Raw genomic sequence first — 20,108 nt, 5'->3', positions numbered from 1 at the left:
CTTCCGGTATGGGGGGATTGGGGGGCGGGGCTAAGGCTGGCACTTCCGGGATGAGGGGCGGGGCAAAATTCAGCAATTCCTGGATGGGGGGGGGGCAAAGATAAGGATTGGGGATGGGGGGGGTAGGGGTGGCACTTCCGGGATGGGGGGGGGGAGTGACTGAGGGTGCAACTGAGGGGTCTCTATGGGGTCTATGCAGTTCTATGGGTCTCTATGGGGTCTATGGGGTTCTATGGGTCTCTATGGGGCTCTATGGGGCTCTATGGGTCTCTATGGGGCCTCTATGGGGCTCTATGGGGCTCTATGGGGCTCTATGGGGTCTCTATGGGGCTCTATGGGGTCTCTATGGGGTCTCTATGATTCTCTATGGGTCCCTATGGGTCTCTATTGGGGCTCTGTGGGTCTCTTTGGGTTCCTATGGGTCCCTATGGGGTCTATGGGGTCACTATGGGTCTCTATGGGTCTCTATGGGGCTTTATGGGGTTTTATGGACTCTCTATGGGTTTCTATGGTTCTCTATGGTTCCCTATGGGGCTCTATGAGGCTCTATGGGGCTCTATGGGTCCCTATGGGTTTCTATGGGGCTCTATAGGGCTCTGTGGGGCTCTGTGGGGCTCTATGGGACTCAGTCGGGTCTCTATGGATTTCTATGGGGCTCTATGGGTCTTTATGGGTCTCTATGGGGATCTATGGGGTCTCTATGGTTCTCTATGGTGTCTATGGGTCTCTATGGGGTCACTATGGGGCTCTATGGGGTCACTATGGGGCTCTATGGGGTCTCTATGGGGTTCCTATGGTACTCTGTGGGGCTCCCTGCATTCTATGGGGTTTTATGGGTCTCTATGGGGTTCTGTGGGTCCCTATGGGGTCTCTATGGGGCTCTATGGGATCTTTATGGGGGTCTATGGGGCACTATGGGTCTCTTTGGGGTCACTATGGGTCTGTATGGGTCTCTATTGGGACTCCATGGGTCTCCATGGGTCTCTATGGGTCTCTATGGGGCTCTATGGGTCTCTATGGGGCTCTATGGGGTCCCTATGGGTCTCTATGGGGCTCTATGGGGCTCTATGGGGCTCTATGGGACTCGGTGGGGTCTCTATGTGTCTCTATGGGGCACTATGGGTCTCTTTGGGGTCACTATGGGTCTGTATGGGTCTCTATTGGGTCTCTGTGGGTCTCTATGGGTCCCTATGGGTTTCTATGGGGCTCTATGCATTCTATGGGGCTCTATGGGTGTCCATGGGTCCCTATGGGTCCCTATGGGTCCCGATGGGTCCCGATGGGTCTCTATGGGTCTCTATGGGTCTCTATGGGTCCCTATGGGTTTCTATGGGTCTCTATGGGGCTCTCTGGGGCTCTATGGGACTTGGTGGGGTCTCTATGGGTCTCTATGGGTCTCCATGGGTCTCTATGTGGCTCTATGGGGCTCTATGGGTCTCTATGGTTCCCTATGGGTCTCTATGGGTCTCTATGGGTCTCTATGGGTCTCTATGGGTCTCTATGGTTCCCTATGGGTCTCTATGGGTCTCTATGGGTCTCTATGGGTCTCTATGGGTCTCTATAGGTCGCTATGTGTCCCTATGGGTCCCCATGGGGTTTTATGGGGTCCCCACGTGTGCCAGAAGTGGGCGTGGCTTACATCCTCATAGCGGGCGAAGGCTCTCAGCTCGGCCAATAGGAGGCGCTGATACAGCGGCAGCTTGGCCCCGCCCTTCCCCAGCACGGCGCTCACCTATTGGTCGGGAGGAGCGTGCGTCAAGCCCCGCCCCCAAGATGGCGGCGGAAGAGAAGGCATTGGGGGGGGAGGGCGTGGCTTATGCAAATGGTCAAAAAGGGCTCGGCCACTCACGTAGCGCCGCTCCAAGCTCCGCCCCCAACGGCGAAGCTCCGCCCCCAGGAGATCGGCGCGCTCAGGGGGGGGAAGCGGGCGGAGGGGGAGGGGCGTCCAAGCCCCGCCTACTTCCGGGAAATGGGCGGGGATTGTCGTGGCCGGGGCGCTGAGCACCAATGAGACGCGCTGTAAGGAGAAAAGGGGCGGGCTTAGCGGCAGCCAATCAGGAGCCGGGATTCATCGAGCTGCTGTTGGTGCCGCTTAATGACGCAAAATGGGGCCCAAAATTCACGGCAAAAAACCCAAAAATCCCCTCAAAATCCGACCGGGTGCCAAAGGATCCCCAAAAATCCACAGAAATCCACAGAAATGCCCCAAAATTCACACAAAAACCTCAAAAATCCCCCAAAATCCCCCAAAATCCACCCCAAAATCCCCCCCATAACCCCAAAAAGGCAGGAAATCCCATTAAATTGCCCCCAAATTCCCCCAAATGCCCCCAAATCCAACAAAATCCTCAAATATCACCCCAAAAAAACCCAAATTCCCCTCAGATCCTCAAATATCCACAAAAATCCCCAAAAATGCCCCCAAAATCCCAAAAAATCCCCTAAAATCCCACTAAAATCCCTCTGAAACCCCATAAACCCCCAAAATCCCCCAAGAAAACCCTCAAAACCCACAAAATCCCCTAAAATCTCCCAAATCCCCCCATCTCCCCCCAAATCCTCAAATATCCACAAAAATCCCCCAAAATCTCCAAAAATCCCCCAAAATCCCCATAAAATCCCCCAAAATCCCCCAAATCCCCCCCCCCAAAAACCCCAAATCCCCCAAAATGGCCCAAAATGCCCCCAAATCCCCACAAAATCCCCCCAAAATCCCCCCCAAAAACCCCAAATTCCCCTCAAATCCTCAAATATCCACAGAAATCTCCCCAAATGCCCCCAAAATCCCAAAGAATCCCCCTAAGATGCTCCTGAAACCCCATAAAACCCCCCAAAATTTCCCAAACCCCCCAAAATGCCCCAAATCCCCCCAAAATCCCCTAAAATTCCCCCCCCCCCACCAGACCCCCTCCTCGTTAACCCCGCCCCCCCCCTCCCCCCCCATCTCTCACCGGATGCACGGCCGGCGGCAGCCAATCGGATCGCTCGGTCCCGCCCACGTGCAGGAAGTGGGCGTCGTCAATCAGCAGCGCCAGGCGCCGCCCCTTCGGAGGGGGCGTGGCCAAGAGCGCCAGGAGGCGTGGCCTCAGCTCCCTGCTCACGGGACACGAATGGGTGGGCGGAGCCGGCCGCCGTTGTGGGCGGGGCTAAAGGGGAGGGGTGGCGCTCACTGATAGGTGGATCCTTCCGAAGGGGCGTGGCTTGCCTTGCCCAGCAGCTCCTCCAATCGGGCGCAGAGTTGAGCGAGGGCCACCCTGGCGTCTGATTGGTCGGGGCGGGCGGATGCGAAGTGATAGGCTACCAGGCACTGGGGGAGGGGCTTGGAGGCAGAAGGGGGCGGGTCTTGCTGCAGGGCACCAATCAGGGCTGCCTGTGGGCGGGGTTACGGACATATATGGGCCAATGGCTGCTTTATCCCTGCCCATATGGACCCTCATAGCCCCGCCTACATGCCCATATATGGTCACAAGCCCCTCCCCCATACCCGTATATGGGATCATCCCCCTCTAAGGCCCCTCCTCCATGCCCATATATGGATCCAGTCTCCTTCAGGCCCCTCCCCCATGCCCATATATGGTCACAATCCTTTAAGCCCCTCCCCCCATGCCCATAAATGGACTCAGTCCCCTCTAAGCCCCTCCCCCCCTTGCCCATATATGAGCACAATCCCCTTTAAACTCCTCCCCCATTCCCATATATGGTATCACTCCCTTCCAGCCCCTCCCCCATGCTCATATATGGACCCAGTCCCCTTTAAGCCCCTCCCCCATGCCCATATATGGACCCAGTCCCCTTTAAACTCCTCCCCCATCCCCATATATGGTATCACTCCCTTCTGGCCCCTCCCCCGTGCCCATATATGGGCTCAGCCCCCTTTAAATCCCACCCCCCTGCCCACATATGAACACTGTCTCTTTTAAGCCCCTCCCCTATTCCCATATATGGACAAAGACCCCCCATTAAGTCCCTCCACTATGCCCATATATGGACTCAGCCCCCTTTAAAGCCCCTCCCCCAATGCCCATATAAGGACAAAGTCCCTTTAAGCCCCTCCTTCATGCGCATGCGTGGACTCCATCCAAATTAAGCCCCTCCCCCATGCCCATATATGGATGCATTCCCCTTTAAGCCCCTCCCCCATGCCCATATATGGACACAGTCTCCTTTAATCCCTCCCCCATGCCCATATATGAACCTGTCCCCTTTAAGGCCCCTCCCCCATGCCCATATAAGGACCCAGTCCCCTCTAAGCCCCTCCCTCATGCCCGTATATGGACTCAAATCATATTAAGCCCCTCCCCCACACCATATACGGCACTGCTCCCATCCAGCCCCTCCCCCTCATGCCCATAAATGGACACGGCCTGCTTTAAGTGGCTTCTACCCACTTCTAGCCCCACTCCCATGCCCATATATGGACACCTTCTCCTTTAAGCCCCTCCCCCATTCCCATATATGGACTCAAATCCCATTAAGCCCCTCCCCCATTCCCATATATGGACCCAGTCCCCTTTAACCCCCTATCTCATTCCCATATATGGATATATTCTCCTTTTAGCCCCTCCCCCATTCCCATATATGGGCTTGCCCCCCCATTAAGCCCCTCCCCTATTCCCATATATGGGCTTGGTCCCCTTTAAGCCCCTCCCCCATTCCCATATATGGGCTTGGTCCCCATTAAGCCCCTCCCCCATTCCCATATATGGACCCAGTCCCCTTTAAGCCCCTCCCCCATTCCCATATATGGGCTTAAGCCCCACCCCCACACCCATATAAGGACTCAAATCACATTAAGCCCCTCCCCCATGCCCATAAATGGATCCAGTCCCCTTTAAGCCCCTCCCCTATACCCATATATGAACATATTCTCCTTTTAGCCCCTCCCCCCATTCCCATTTATGGGCTTGGCCCCCTTTAAGTCCCTCCCCCATTCCCATATATGGACCCAGTCCCCTTTAAGCCCCTCCCCTATTCCTATATATGGGCTTGGTCACCATTAAGCCCCTCCCCCACACCCACATAAGGACTCAAACCACATTAAGCCCCTCCCCTATTCCCATATATGGACACGGTCCCCAGCAAGCCCCTCCCCCATGCCCATATATGGACCCGGTCCCTTTAAGCCCCTCCCCCATTCCCACGCATGGGCTTGGTCCCCATTAAGCCCCTCCCCCATTCCCATATATGGCACCACTCCCTTCCAGCCCTCCCCCTATGCCCATATATGGACAAGCGCCCCTTCAAGCCTTTCCCCCATGCCCATATATGGACACGGCCTTCTTTAAGTGGCCTCTACCCACTTCGAGCCCCACTGCCATTCCCATATATGGACATATTCTCCTTTAAGCCCCTCCCCCATTCCCATATATGGACCCAGTCCCCTTTAAGCCCCTCCCCCATTCCCATATATGGGCTTAAGCCCCTCCCCCACACCCATATAAGGACTCAAATCACATTACGCCCCTCCCCCATTCCCATAAATGGATCCAGTCCCCTTTAAGCCCCTCCCCTATACCCATATATGGACATATTCTCCTTTTAGCCCCTCCCCCCATTCCCATTTATGGGCTTGGTCCCCTTTAAGCCCCTCCCCCATGCCCATATACGGCACCACTTCCTTCCAGCCCTCCCCCCATGCCCATATACGGACAAACGCCCCTTTAAGCCCCACCCCTCATGCCCATATATGGACAAGGCCTGCTTTAAGTGGCCTCTACCCACTTCTAGCCCCACTCCCATTCCCATATATGGACATATTCTACTTTTAGCCCCTCCCCCATTCCCATATATGGGCTTGGCCCCCTTTAAGTCCCTCCCCCATTCCCATATATGGACCCAGTCCCCTTTAACCCCCTCCCCTATTCCCATTTATGGGCTTGGTCCCCTTTAAGCCCCTCCCCCATGCCCATATATGGCACCACTCCCTTCCAGCCCTCCCCCCATGCCCATATACGGACAAACGCCCCTTTAAGCCCCACCCCTCATGCCCATATATGGACATGGACTGCTTTAAGTGGCCTCTACCCACTTTTAGCCCCACTCCCATTCCCATATATGGACATATTCTACTTTTAGCCCCTCCCCCATTCCCATATATGGACCCAGACCCCTTTAAACCCCTCCCCCATTCCCATATATGGGCTTAAGCCCCTCCCCCACACCCATATAAGGAGTCAAATCACATTAAGCCCCTCCCCCATTCCCATAAATGGATCCAGTCCCTTTAAGCCCCTCCCCTATACCCATATATGGACATATTCTCCTTTTAGCCCCACCCCCATTCCCATATATGGACCCAGTCCCCATTAAGCCCCTCCCCTATTCTTATATATGGGCTTGGTCACCATTAAGCCCCTCCCCCACACCCACATAAGGACTCAAACCACATTAAGCCCCTCCCCCATGCCCATATATGGACCCAGTCCCCTTTAACCCCCTATCTCATTCCCATATATGGATATATTCTCCTTTTAGCCCCTCCCACATTCCCATATATGGACAAAGACCCCATTAAGCCCCTCCCCCATGCCCATATATAGACCCAGTCCCCATTAAGCCCCTCCCCCATGCCCATATATGGACCCGGTCCCTTTAAGACCCTCCCCCATTCCCATATATGGACCCAGGCCCCTTTAAGCCCCTCCTCCATTCCCACGAATGGGCTTGGTCACTATTAAGCCCCTCCCCCATGCCCATATATGGACAAACGCCCCTTGAAGCCCCTCCCCCGATGCCCATATATGGCCCTTAGCCCCTCCCACCATGAAGACAGTCCTCCCCACTCCCGGTTCCCCGGTCAGCAGCAGTCGGTTGCCTTCCCCCCTCCGGATGGCCGCAGCCGTGGCCGCCACCAATCGGGATCTGGCGACGGGGCCCAGGGCATGCTGGGAAGCCAGGAAGGAATCCTGAACGGACGGCGGCGCCCCCTGGGGGACGGAGGGCGGATTGGAGGACTGGAGGGGTTTGGGGAAGGAGGGGGGGGGGGAAGGTTGGAGGGAGATGTGGGGGGGTGGGGGTCAGTGGGGACATTGGGGTCTATGGGGACATTGGGGTCAATGGGGTCAATGGGGTCAATGGGGATATTGGGGTCTATGAGGTCAATGGGGGGCATTGGGGTCTATGGGGACATTGGGGTCAATGGGGTCATTGGGGTCAATGGGGTAATGGGGGACATTGGGGTCACTGGGGACATTGGGGTCGATGGGGACATTGGGGTCTTGGGGATATTGGGGTCAACAGGGACAATGGGGGGCATTGGGGTCAATGGGGAACATTGGGGTCATTGGGGACATTGGGGTCAATGGGGACATTGGGGTCAACGGGGACAATGGGGGGCATTGGGGTCAATGGGGAACATTGGGGTCATTGGGGACATTGGGGTCATTGGGGACATTGGGGTCGATGGGGACATTGGGGTCAATGGGGATATTGGGGTCAACAGGGACAATGGGGTCTATGGGGATATTGGGGTCAACAAGGACAATGGGGGGCATTGGGATCTGTGGGGACATTGGGGACATTGGGGTCTATGGGGATATTGGGGTTTATGGTGACAATTGGGGCAATGGGGTCAATGTGGTCGATTGGGGTCTATGGGGGGCACTGAGGTCTATGGGGACATTGGGGTCAATAGGAATATTGGGGTCAATGGGGACACTGGGGTCGATGGGGACAATGGGGCATTGGTTCAATGGGGTCAATTTGGGGCATTGGGGTCTGTGGGGACATTGGGGACATTATGGTCAATAGGGACAATGGGGACATTGGGGTCAATGGGGGGCATTAGGGTCAGTGGGGACATTGAGGTCTATGGGGACACTGGGGTCAGTGGGGACAATGGGGTCAATGGGGTCAATGGGGGGCAATGGGGTCTATGGGGACATTGGGGTCAATGGGGTCATTGGGGTCAATGGGGGACATTGGGGTCAATGGGGACATTGGGGTCGATGGGGTCAATGGGGTCAATGGGGGGCAATGGGGTGAAGGGGGGACATTTGGGGGCACTGGGGTCAGTGGGGCGCATGGGGACACCGGGGGATACTGGGAACATTGGGGTCTATGGGGTCTATGGGGACAATGGGGTCAATGGGGTCAATAGGGGACATTGGGGTCAAAGGGGTCAATGGGGGGCACTGGGGTTCTGTGGGGACATTGGGGTCAATAGGAACATTGGTCTATGGGAATATTGGGGTGTATGGGGACACCGGGGTCAATGGGGACAATCAGGGGCATTGGGGTCAGTGGGGTCAATGGGGTCAGTGGGGTCAATGGGGCCAAGGGGGAACATGGGGGTCAATGGGGTCAATGGGGGGCATTGGGGTCAATAGGAACACTGGGATCAATGGGGACATTGGGGTCTATGGGGTGGATGGGGTCAATATGGGACATTTGGGGTCACAGGGGTCAGCGTGGGGCATGGGGACACTGGGGGACACTGGGAACACTGGGAACACTGAGTTCTATGGGGTCTATGGGGACAATCAGGGCTATTGGGATCAATGGGGACTTTGGGGTCTATGGGGCCGATAATGGGGACACGAGTGGGGCCTATGGGGTGACCCACGTGCAGGAAGTGCCGCTGCAGGACGTCCCAAACGTCGGCCACCACCTGGGCCACAAAATCCTCCAGAGCTGTGGGGCCACCTGACCCCCAACCGCACCGATAGCTGTGGGGACAGTGGGGTCAATGGGGTCAGTGGGGGCAATGGGGGCAATGGGGTCAGTGGGGTCAATGGGGACAATGGGGACAATGGGGTCAGTGGGGTCAGAAGGGTCAATAGGGACAATGGGGTCAGTAAGGACAAAGTGGGCAATGGGGTCAACGGGGGTCAATGGGGTCAGAGGGGACAATGGGGTCAATAGGGGCAATGGGGACAATGGGGGCAATGGGGGTCAATGGGGGCAATGGGGCCAATGGGGTCAGTGGGGTCAGAGGGGACAATGGGGTCAATAGGGGCAATGGGGACAATGGGGTCAATGGGGTCAATGGGGTCAATGGGGGCAATGGGGACAATGGGGGCAATGGGGTCAGTGGGGACATTGGGGACATCAATGGGGTCTATGGGGTTAGTGGGGTCCTTGGGGAGCAATGGGGACATTGGGGTCTATGGGGGCAATGGGGTCAGTGAGGACAAAGTGGGCAATGGGGTCAACAGGGGTCAATGGGGACAATGGGGGCAATGGGGTCAACGGGGGTCAATGGTGACAATGGGGACAATGGGGTCAATGGGGGCAATGGGGTCAATGGGGTCAGTGGGGTCAATGGGGTCAATGGGGTCAGTGGGGACATTGGGGACATCAATGGGGTCTATGAGGTCAGTGGGGTCCTTGGGGTCAATGGGGTCAATGGGGGCAATGGGGACATCAATGGGGTCAACGGGGGTCAATGGGGACAATGGGGGCAATGGGGTCAATGGGGTCAATGGGGACAATGGGGTCAGTGGGGTCAGTGGGGACATCAATGGGGTCTATGGGGTCAGTGAGGTCCTTGGGGGGCAATGTGGACATTGGTGTCAGTGGGGTCATTGGGGTCAATAGGGGCAATGGGGTCAGTGGGGACATTGGGGACATCAATGGGGTCTATGGGGTCATTGGGGTCCTTGGGGAGCAATGGGGACATTGGGGTCTATGGGGGCAATGGGGTCAGTGGGGGCAATGGGGTCAATGGGGTCAGAGGGGACAACGGGGACAATGGGGTCAACGGGGTCAATGGGGTCAATGGGGGCAATGGGGTCAGTGGGAACGTTGGGGTCAATAGGGACAATGGGGTCAATGGGGTCAATGGGGTCAATGGGGGCAATGGGGTCAATAGGGACAATGGGGTCAATGGGGTCAATGGGGTCAATGGGGACAATGGGGTCAATGGGGACAATGGGGTCAATGGGGTCAATGGGGACAATGGGGTCAATGGGGTCAGTGGGGTCAATGGGGTCAATGGGGACAATGGGGTCAATGGGGTCAATGGGGACAATGGGGTCAATGGGGTCAATGGGGACAATGGGGTCAATGGGGACAATGGGGTCAATGGGGTCAATGGGGACAATGGGGTCAATGGGGTCAATGGGGTCAATGGGGTCAATGGGGACAATGGGGTCAATGGGGTCAATGGGGACAATGGGGTCAATGGGGTCAATGGGGTCATTGGAGGCAGTGGGGACATTGGGGTCAATAGGGGCAATGGGGTCAGTGGGGTACATAGGGTCAATGGGGACAACAAGGACAGTGGGGACAATGGGGACATAGGGGTCAGCTGTGCCCTATGGGGTCAGTAGGTCAATGGGGTCCTTGGGGGGCGATGGGGGCAGTGGGGTCAGTGGGGGTAATGGTGACATCCATGTGGTTTATGGGGTCAGTGGGGACAAGGGGGTTCTTGGGGGGCAATGGGGACCTTGGGGTCAGTGGGGTCAGTGGGGTCAATGGGGTCAATGGGGTCATTGGGGTCATTGGGGTCAATGGGGTCAATGAGGTCATTGGGGTCAATGGGGTCATTGGGGTCATTGGGGTCAATGGGGTCATTGGGGTCATTGAGGTCAATGGGGTCAATGGGGTCAGTGGGGTCAATGGGGACCTTTGCGACCCCACAGGACATCGGTGACCCCATAGGACAATGCTGACCCCTATGGGACACTGAGGACCCCATGGGTGACCCCATAGGGCCATCCTGACCCCATAGGGCACAGCTGACCCCATAGCGCCATTAGTGAACCCATAGGGCCCATCCTGACCCCATAGGGCTCTGCTGACCCCATAGGGCTCTGCTGACCCCATAGATACTGCTGACCCTATAGGACACTGCTGACCCCATAGAGCACAGCTGACCCCATAGCGCCATTGCTGGCCCCACAGGGCACTGCTGACCCCATAGGAGCACCCTGACCCCATAGGGCTCTGCTGACCCCATAGAGCACAGCTGACCCCATAGGACAATCCTGACCCCATAGGGCATAGCTGACCCCATAGGGCACTGCTGACCCCATAGGGCACTGCTGACCCCATAGCGCCATTGCTGGCCCCATAGAGCACTGCTGACCCCATAGGAGCACCCTGACCCCATAGGGCTCTGCTGACCCCATAGGGCTCTGCTGACCCCATAGGACAATCCTGACCCCATACGGCACAGCTGACCCCATAGAGCAATGCTGACCCCATAGGGCTCTGCTGACCCCATAGGACAATCCTGACCCCATAGGACAATCCTGACCCCATAGGGCACTGCTGACCCCATAGGACAATCCTGACCCCATAGGACAATCCTGACCCCATAGGGCCACCCTGACCCCATAGGACAATCCTGACCCCATAGGGCACAGCTGACCCCATAGGCCCACCCTGACCCCATAGGACACTGCAGACCCCATAGAGCACAGCTGATCCCATAGCGCCATTGCTGACCCCATCGGGCACTGCTGACCCCATAGGACAATCCTGACCCCATAGGGCACTGCTGACCCCATAGGGCCATTGCTGACCCCATAGACACTGCTGACCCCATAGGGCACTGCTGACCAAATAGGGCACTGCTGACCCCATAGACACTGCTGACCCCATAGCGCCATTGCTGGCCCCATAGAGCACTGCTGACCCCATAGGAGCACCCTGACCCCATAGGGCACAGCTGACCCCATAGGACCCTGCTGACCCCATAGGGCCCTGCTGACCCCATAGAGCACTGCTGACCCCATAGGACAATCCTGACCCCATAGGGCACTGCTGACCCCATAGGACAATCCTGACCCCATAGGGCACTGCTGACCCCATAGCACCATTGCTGACCCCATAGGGCCATTGCTGACCCCATAGGGCACAGCTGACCCCATAGGAGCACCCTGACCCCATAGGGCTCTCCTGACCCCATAGGGCCATCCTGACCCCATAGGGCTCTGCTGACCCCACAGCCCCCCGCCCCACATCTCACCTCCTGACGGCTCCCACTGCTGGGTTCCCCTTCAGCTCCTCCTTCAGCGCCGCCATTTTGGCCGCCGCCTCTTCCGACTCCGCCCCATAAATCCCACGCAGCTCTTCCGGCACCGCCCTGCCACCCCATTGGCTGATTCGGGACACGCCCACCTCCCGGCCACGCCCCCTCCCCCCCAATCGTTTGGAAACCACGCCCCCATTTCCTTTATAACCCGCCGTTTATTGAAGCCCCGCCCCCACCGCCTTTAGACCACGCCCTCAACGGAGGCCACGCCCCCAGCGTCCCCAAACCACGCCCCCTTTTCCTAAAGGCCACACCCCCATCTATGAGACCACGCCCCCACCATCTGGCCACGCCCCCTTGGGATTTGAGACCATGCCCTGCGGAAGCCCCGCACCCCCCACCCCAAGGCCACGCCCCCATCTGTGGCCCCGCCCATTCTTCCCATAGGCCCCGCCCCCCAGAAAGATCACACCCCATTGTTCAGCGATGCCCCGCCCCCTTTTCCTTTTCAAACCACGCCCCTTCCGCTTTGAAGCCCCGCCTCCCACCTTGGCCCCGCCTCCTCCACTGACAGGCCACGCCCCCATATTGATTGACACGGCCCCATTGACCCCACTGACCCCAATGTCCTCCATTGACCCCAATGTCCCCCATTGACTCCATTGTCCCCAATGTCTCCCATTGTCCCCAGATCCCCTCTGACCCCATGGACCCCAAAACCCCCAATGCCCCCTTTCACCCCATAGAAAGCACTGACCCCAATGTCTCCACTGACCCCATTGCCCCCTTTGACCCCATAGACCCCACTGACCCCATTGACCTTAATCTCCCCACTGACCCCATTGCCATCAATGCCTCCAGTGACCCCAATAACCCCACTGACCCCATAGTCCCCACTGACCCCACTGACCCCAATGTCCCCATTGCCCCCACTGACCCCAATGTCCCCATTGACCCCATTGACCCCAATGTCCCCATTGACTTCAATCACCCCATTGGCCCCACTGACCCCATAGACCCCATTGCCCCCACTGACCCCAATGTCCCCATTGACCCCATTGACCCCAATGTCCCCATTGACTTCAATCACCCCATTGGCCCCACTGACCCCATTGGCCCCAATGCCCCCAATGTCCCCATTGACCCCATAGACCCCACTTCCCCCATTGCCCCCATTGCCACCATTGTACTCCTTGACCCCATTGACCCCAGTGCCCCCATTGACCCCACTGACCCCAATGTTCCCCACTGATCCCATTGACCCCAAAGTCCCCAACATCCTCGTCGACCCCATTGACCCCAATGTCCCCTGTATCCTCAATTGTCCCCACTCCCCCCTGTGGCCCCAATTTTCCCCACTGACCCCAATGTCCCCGATTGACCCCAAGGTTCCCCAGTGTCCCCATAAGCCCCAATGTCCCCATTGACCCCAATGTCCCCATAGACCCCAATGTCCCCCAGTGTCCCCACATCCCCATTGATCCCAATTAACCCCCATTGCCCCTATTGACCCCACTGTCCCCAGTGACCCCACAGCCCCCCCGGCCCCCATGTCCCCATTGATGTCCCTCCAGTTTGAGGCCACGCCCCCTGTTTTAAGCCCCGCCCCCTCATCAATCCGGCCCCACCCACATTAAAACCGCGCCTCCCACTGATTGGATGACAATCCCACGTAGAGGCCACGCCCCATCCTAAGCCCCGCCCCCTCCATGTTGAAGCCACGCCCCTCAATTTTTAGGCCACGCCCACACTTAGGCCACACCCCCACTGTGCTCCCTGGCTTTTTGGCCACGCCCCCTTTTGCCCAGGGCCACGCCCCCTTCCCATGTCCTTACTGAAGGAAGGCGGGGTCTCGTATGTAAATGAGGGCAGGGGCGGGGCCGGGGGCAGAGCTCCAGCGCTGTAGGAACATCCGCAGCTCCAGTTCTGTCACTGAGCGGCCAGGGGGGAAACCCTGTGGGGTCAGTGGGGTCAATAGGGGCAATGGGGACAATGGGGGTCAATAGGGACATTGGGGACAATTGGGGGCTGTGGGGTCAATGGGGTCAATGAGGTCTCTGGGGTCATTGGGGACAATGGGGGCAATGGGGTCATTGGGTCATTGGGGTCAATAGGGACATTGGAGACACTTGGGGGCTGTGGGGTCAATGGGGTCAATGAGGTCCCTGGGGTCATTGAGGACAATGGGGGCAAAGGGGTCATTGGGGTCAATAGGGACATTGGGGACAACGGGGACAATGGTTGAAATGGGTGCAACGGTGGCAATGGGGACAATGGGGTCAATGGGGACAACGGGGGCAATGGGGGAAATGGGGGCAATGGGGTCAATGGGGACATTGGGGTCAAAGGGGACAATGAGGTTGACTGAGGTCATTGGGGTCAATAGGGACATTGGGGACATTGGGGGCTATGGGGACAATGGGGCCAATGGGGGCATTGGGTTCTATGAGGACATTGGGGACAATAGGAACACTGGAGTCAATGGGGACAATGGGGACATTGGGGACAATGGGGACAATGGGGACATTGGGGTCAATAGGGTTATTGGGGTCAATGGGGACAATGGGGTCAATGGGGTCAATGGGGTCAGTGGGGTCAATGGGGTCAATAGGGACACTGGGGACATTGGGGTCTATGGGGATGTTGGGGTCAGTGGGGATATTGGGATAATAGGGGGGTCAATATTGGGTCAATAGGGGGCATTGAGGTCAGTGGGGAACATTGGGGGTCAATGGGGACAATGGGGTCAATGGGGACATTGGCGTCAGTGGGATCAATGGGTTCAATGGGGACACTGGGGTCAATGGGGTCAACGCGGATATTGGAGTCAATGGGGTCATTTGGGTCAATGGGGACAATAGGAACACTGGAGTCCATGGGGACAATGGGGACATTGGAGTCGACAGGAATACTGGGGTCAATGGGGTCGTTGAGGTCAGTGGGGACAGTGGGGTCAGTGGGGTCAATGGGGACAATGGGGTTGACTGAAGTCATTGGGGTCAATAGAGACACTGGGGACATTGGGAGCTATGGGGACATTGGGGTCAGTGGGGATATTGGGGTCAATGGGGACATTGGGGGCTATGGGGACAATGGGGTCAATGTGGGGCATTGGGGTCTATGAGGACACTGGGAACAATAGGAACGTTGGGGTCAATGGGGACAATGGGGACATTGGGGTCAATAGGATTATTGGGGTCAATGGGGACAATGGGGTCAGTGGGGTTAAGGGGAACAGTGGGGTCAGTGGGAACAATGGGGACAGTGGGGACAATGGGGTCAATGGGGACAATGGGGACAATGGGGTCAGTGGGATTCTTGGGGTCAATGTGGTCAATGGGGACAATGGGGTCAATGGGGTCAATGGGGTTAAAGGGGGATCTTGAGGTCAATGGAATTATAGGGTCAATGGGGGCCATTGGGGCAATGAGGGAAATGGGATCAATAGGGTCAGTGGGGGCAATGGGGGCAATGGGGACATTGGGGTCTACAGGAATATTGGGGTCAATGGGGACAATGGGGTCAATGGGGACACTGAGGTCAGTGGGGTCAACTGGAGTCACTGGGGGTCATTGGGGTCAGTGGGGTCAATGGGGTCAATAGGGACATTGGGAACATTGGGGTCTATGGGGACGTTGGGGTCAGTGGGGATATTGGGATCCACAGGGACAATAGGGGGCATTGAGGTCACTGGGGAACATTGGGGGTCAATGGGGACAATGGGGTCAATGGGGACATTGGAGTCAATGGGGTCATTGGAGTCAATGGGGTCATTTGGGTCAATGGGGACAATAGGAACACTGGAGTCCATGGGGACAATGGGGACATTGGAGTCGACAGGAATATTGGGGTCAATGGGGACAATGGGGTCAATGGGGTCGTTAAGGTCAGTGGGGACAATGGGGTCAGTGGGATCAATGGGGACAATGGGGACATTGAGAGCTATGGGGACATTGGGGTCAGTGGGGATATTGGGGTCAATGGGGACAATGGGGTCAATGGGGACAAAGAGGTTGACTGAGGACATTGGGGTCAATAGGGACATTGGGGGCTATGGGGACAATGGGGTCAATGTGGGGCATTGGGGTCTATGAGGACATTGGGAACAATAGGAACGTTGGGGTCAATGGGGACAATGGGGTCAATGGGGTCAGTGGGGTCAATGGGGTCAATGGGAGACCTTGAGGTCAATGGAATTATAGGGTCAATGGGGGACATTGAGGCAATGAGGCAAGTGGGATCAATAGGGTCAGTGGGGGCAATGGGGTCAATGGGGACAATGGGGTTCAATGGGGTTTAATGGGGTCAATGGGGTCAGTGAGGGCAGTGGCGTCAATGGGGTCAATGGGGAGAATGGGGTCAATGGGGTCAATGGGGACAATGGGATCAATGGGGACACTGAGGTCAGTGGGGTCAACTGGAGTCACTGGGGGTCATTGGGGTCAGTGGGGTCAATGGGGACTTTGGGGTCAGCGGGGTCATTGGGGTCACCTGTGGGGGGGGGCTTGGTGCCCGCGCCCCATAGCGCTCTCCCAGGACCCCCACGATGATGTCACTGCGCGTCACCTCCTCCAGGCACAGCTCCACCTGCCTGCAGTGGGGTCAAAGGTCATGGGGTCAGAGGTCACAGGGTCAGGAGTCATGGCGTCATGGGGGTCACGGAGTTATGAGGTGGTTGAGGTCATGGGGGCCGTGGGGTCGTTGGGGTTATGGGGTCACTGGGGGCATGGGGGCAGAGGTCATGGGGTCAGAGGTCAGGTGGTGACGTGGTCAGGGGTCATTGGGGTCACGAGCTGTGGGATTGGGGGTTGTGAGGTCAAGGGTCATAGGGTCAGGGGTCATTGGGGTTATGTGATGTCATTGGGGTGATGGGAGTCATTGGGGATATTGGGGTCATTGGGGTCATTGGGGTTGGGTGACATCACTGGGTCATTGGGTTCATTGGGGTCAATGGGGTTATTGGGATCGTAGGGGTCAATGGGGGTCAATGGGTTGGATGACATCATTGGGGCCACTGGCATCATTTGGGGTCATTGGGGGTCATTGGCATAATTTGGGGTCAACGGGGTGGATGGAGTCATTGGGGTCATTGGGGTCAATGGGGTCATTGGGATCAATGGGGTCATTGGGGTCATGGGGTGATTGGGGTCATTGGGGTCATTGGGATCAATGGGGCTGGGTGACATAACTGGGGTTATTGGGGTCATTGGCGTCGAGGGGGTCATTGGGGTCATTGGGGTCAATGGGGATCATTGGGGTTGGGTGACGTCATTGGGGTCAATGGAGTCAATGTAGACTTTGGGGTCGATGGGTCATTGGGGTCAATGGGGTCATTGGGGTCGATGGGGACCATCGGGGTTGGGTGATATCATTGGGGTCGGGTGACATCATTGGGGTCAATGGAGTTAATGGGGTCACTGCGGTCGATGGGGTCAATGGGGTCATTGGAGTCATTGAGGTCATTGGGGTCATTGGGGTGGGGTGACATCATTGGGGTCAATGGAGTCAATGGAGTCAAAGGGGTCATTGGAGTCATTGGGGTCAGTGGGGTCAATCTGGACCATTGGGGTTGGGTGACATCATTGGGGTCAATGAGGTCACTGGGGTCATTGGGTTCAAATAGGGTCATTGGGGTCATTGGGGTCATTCAGGTCAATGGGGTCATTGTGGTCAATGGGGTCAATGGGGTCATTGTGGTCAATGGGGTCAATGGGATCATTGGGGGTCAATGGGGGTCAATGGGGTTATTAGGGTCAATGGGGTCAATGGGGTCATTAGGGTCATTGGGGTCATGGGGTCAATCAGGTCATTGGGGTTGGGTGACGCCATTGGGGTCACTGGCATCATTTGGGGTCACTGAGTTCTATTTTGGGGCTAAGGGGTCGATGGGGGTCATTGGGGACATTGAGGTCACTGAGGTCCATGGGGTCATTGGGGTTGGGTGACGTCACTGGGGTCATTGGGGTCGAGGGGGGTCATTGGGGGTCATGGGCGTCAATGGGGGTCAATGGGGTTGAGAAATGTCATTGGGGTCATTGGGGTCAATGGGGATCATTGGGGGTTGGGTGACGTCATTGGGGGTCAATGGAGTCAATGTAGACTTTGGCGTCGATGGGTCATTCGGGTCAATGGGGTCATTGGGGGTCGATGGGGACCATTGGGGTTGGGTGACATCATTGGGGTCAATGGAGTTAATGGGGTCATTGGGGTCACTGGCATTATTTGGGGGTCAGTGGGGTTGATGGAGTCAATGGGGTCATTGGGGACAATGGGGGGCAATGGGGTCATTGGGGTCGATGGAGTCAATGGGGTCATTGGGATTGATGGAGTCATTGGGGTCACTGGGGTCATTGGGGTCAATGGGATCATTGGAGTCATTGAGTTCAATGGGGATCATTGGGGTTAGGTGACATTATTGAGGTCAATGGAGTCAATGGGGACTTTGGGGTCGATGGGGTCACTGGGATCAATGGGGTCATTGGGGGTCAATGGGGTCATTGGGGTCAATGGGGTCATTGTGGTCAATGGGGTCAATGCGGTCATTAGGGTCAATGGGGTCAATGAGGTCACTGGAGTCAATGGGGTCAATGGGGTCATTGGGGTCACTGGCATTATTTGGGGTCAATGGGGTCGATGGAGTCATTGGCGTCATTGGGGTCACTGGGGTCACTGGGGTCCATGGGATCAATGGGGTTTCGTTCATAATGGGGTCAATGGGGTTTGGGGATTATGGGGTCAATGGAGACAAGGGGTACAATGGAATCAATAGGGTTTCATTCGTAATGGGGTCAATGGAGTTTTGGGGTCAATGGGGTCAATGGGGGCAATTGAGGACAATGGGGACAAAGGGGTCAATGGGGTTATTGGGGTCATTAGGGTCAATGGGGTCAGTGGGGTCAGTGGGGACAAAGGGGGTCAACGGGGTTATTGGGGTCATTGGGATCAATGGGGTTTTGGGGTTCTGGGGGCAATGGGGACAATGGGATCAATGGGGGTCAATGGGGATTTGGGGTCAATGGGGACAATGGGGTCAATGGGGTCATTCGCTCATAATGGTATCAATGGGGTTTGGGGGTTATGGGGTCAATGGGGTCAAGGAAGACATTTGGTCAAAAGGGTTTTGGGGTTTGGGGGCTATGGGGTCAGTGGGGACAATGGGGTCTATGGGGTCAGTGGGGACATTGGGATCAATGGGGACAATGGGATCAATGGGGACAATGGGATCAATGGGGTCAATGGGGTTTTGGGGTTATGGGGTCAATGGGGACATTGGGGACAATGGGATCAGTGGGGTTTTCGTTCATAATGGGATCATTGGGGTTTGGGGGTCAATGGGGTCATTTGCTCATAATGGGATCAATGGGGTCAATGGGATCAATGGGGTCAATGGGGCTTGGGAATCAGTGGGGTCATTGATACAAAATGGGATCAATGGGGTTTTTGGGGTTTTGGGGTCAGTGGGGACATTGGGGTCATTGGGATCAATGGGGGTCAATGGGGTTTTGGAGACAATGGGGACAATGGGGTCAATGGGGGCAATAGGGACAATGGGGTCATTCACTTATAATGGGGTCAATGGGGTTTGGGGACAATGGGGTCAGTGGGGTTTTGGGGTCAGTGGGGACACTGGGGTCAATGGGGTCAATGAGATCAATGGGGTCAATGGGGGTCATTTGCTCATAATGGGATCAATGGGGTTATGGGGTCTGGGTCAATGGGGACCATTGGGGTCATTGGGATCAATGGGGTTTTTGGGTTCTGGGGGCAATGGGGGACAAAGGGTTCAATGGGGTCAATGGGGATTTGGGGTCAATGGGGACATTGGGGTCAATGGGGTCATTCGTTCATAATGGGGTCAATGGGGTTTGGGGGTTATGGGGTCAATGGGGTCAAGGAAGACATTTGGTCAAAAGGGTTTTGGGGTTTGGGGGCTATGGGGTCAGTGGGGACAATGGGGACAATGGGGTCAGTGGGGTTTTGAGGTCAATGGGGACATTGGGGTCAATGGGGACAATGGGAACAATGGGTCAATGGGGGCAATAGGGACAATGGGGTCATTCACTTATAATGGGGTCAATGGGGTTTTGGGGTTATGGGGTCAATGGGGACATTGGGGGACAATGGGATCAGTGGGGTTTCATTCATAATGGGGGTCATTGGGGTTTGGGGGTCAGTGGGGACATTGGGG

General features: G+C 56.6%; 1 protein-coding gene across 1 annotated transcript in view; it reads right to left on the bottom strand.

Annotated features, from left to right (window-relative positions):
• The window catches only part of LOC125686205 (telomerase protein component 1-like), a 59,850-nt gene that overhangs the window by 8,995 nt on the left and 30,747 nt on the right, over nucleotides 1-20,108 (bottom strand). The window contains exons 6-11 of the mRNA XM_048929949.1: nucleotides 8,564-8,666; nucleotides 6,762-6,926; nucleotides 3,171-3,370; nucleotides 2,952-3,093; nucleotides 1,850-2,017; nucleotides 1,640-1,732 (exon numbers count right to left, since the gene is read on the bottom strand). Of these exons, the coding sequence (XP_048785906.1) occupies nucleotides 1,640-1,732; nucleotides 1,850-2,017; nucleotides 2,952-3,093; nucleotides 3,171-3,370; nucleotides 6,762-6,926; nucleotides 8,564-8,666 (871 nt within the window). The remainder of the gene's footprint in view (nucleotides 1-1,639; nucleotides 1,733-1,849; nucleotides 2,018-2,951; nucleotides 3,094-3,170; nucleotides 3,371-6,761; nucleotides 6,927-8,563; nucleotides 8,667-20,108) is intronic.

The sequence above is a fragment of the Lagopus muta genome, chromosome 33 (assembly GCF_023343835.1).
Source record: "Lagopus muta isolate bLagMut1 chromosome 33, bLagMut1 primary, whole genome shotgun sequence".
Classification (NCBI taxonomy): Eukaryota; Metazoa; Chordata; class Aves; order Galliformes; family Phasianidae; genus Lagopus; species Lagopus muta.
This window is presented reverse-complemented; position numbering and strand designations above follow the sequence as displayed.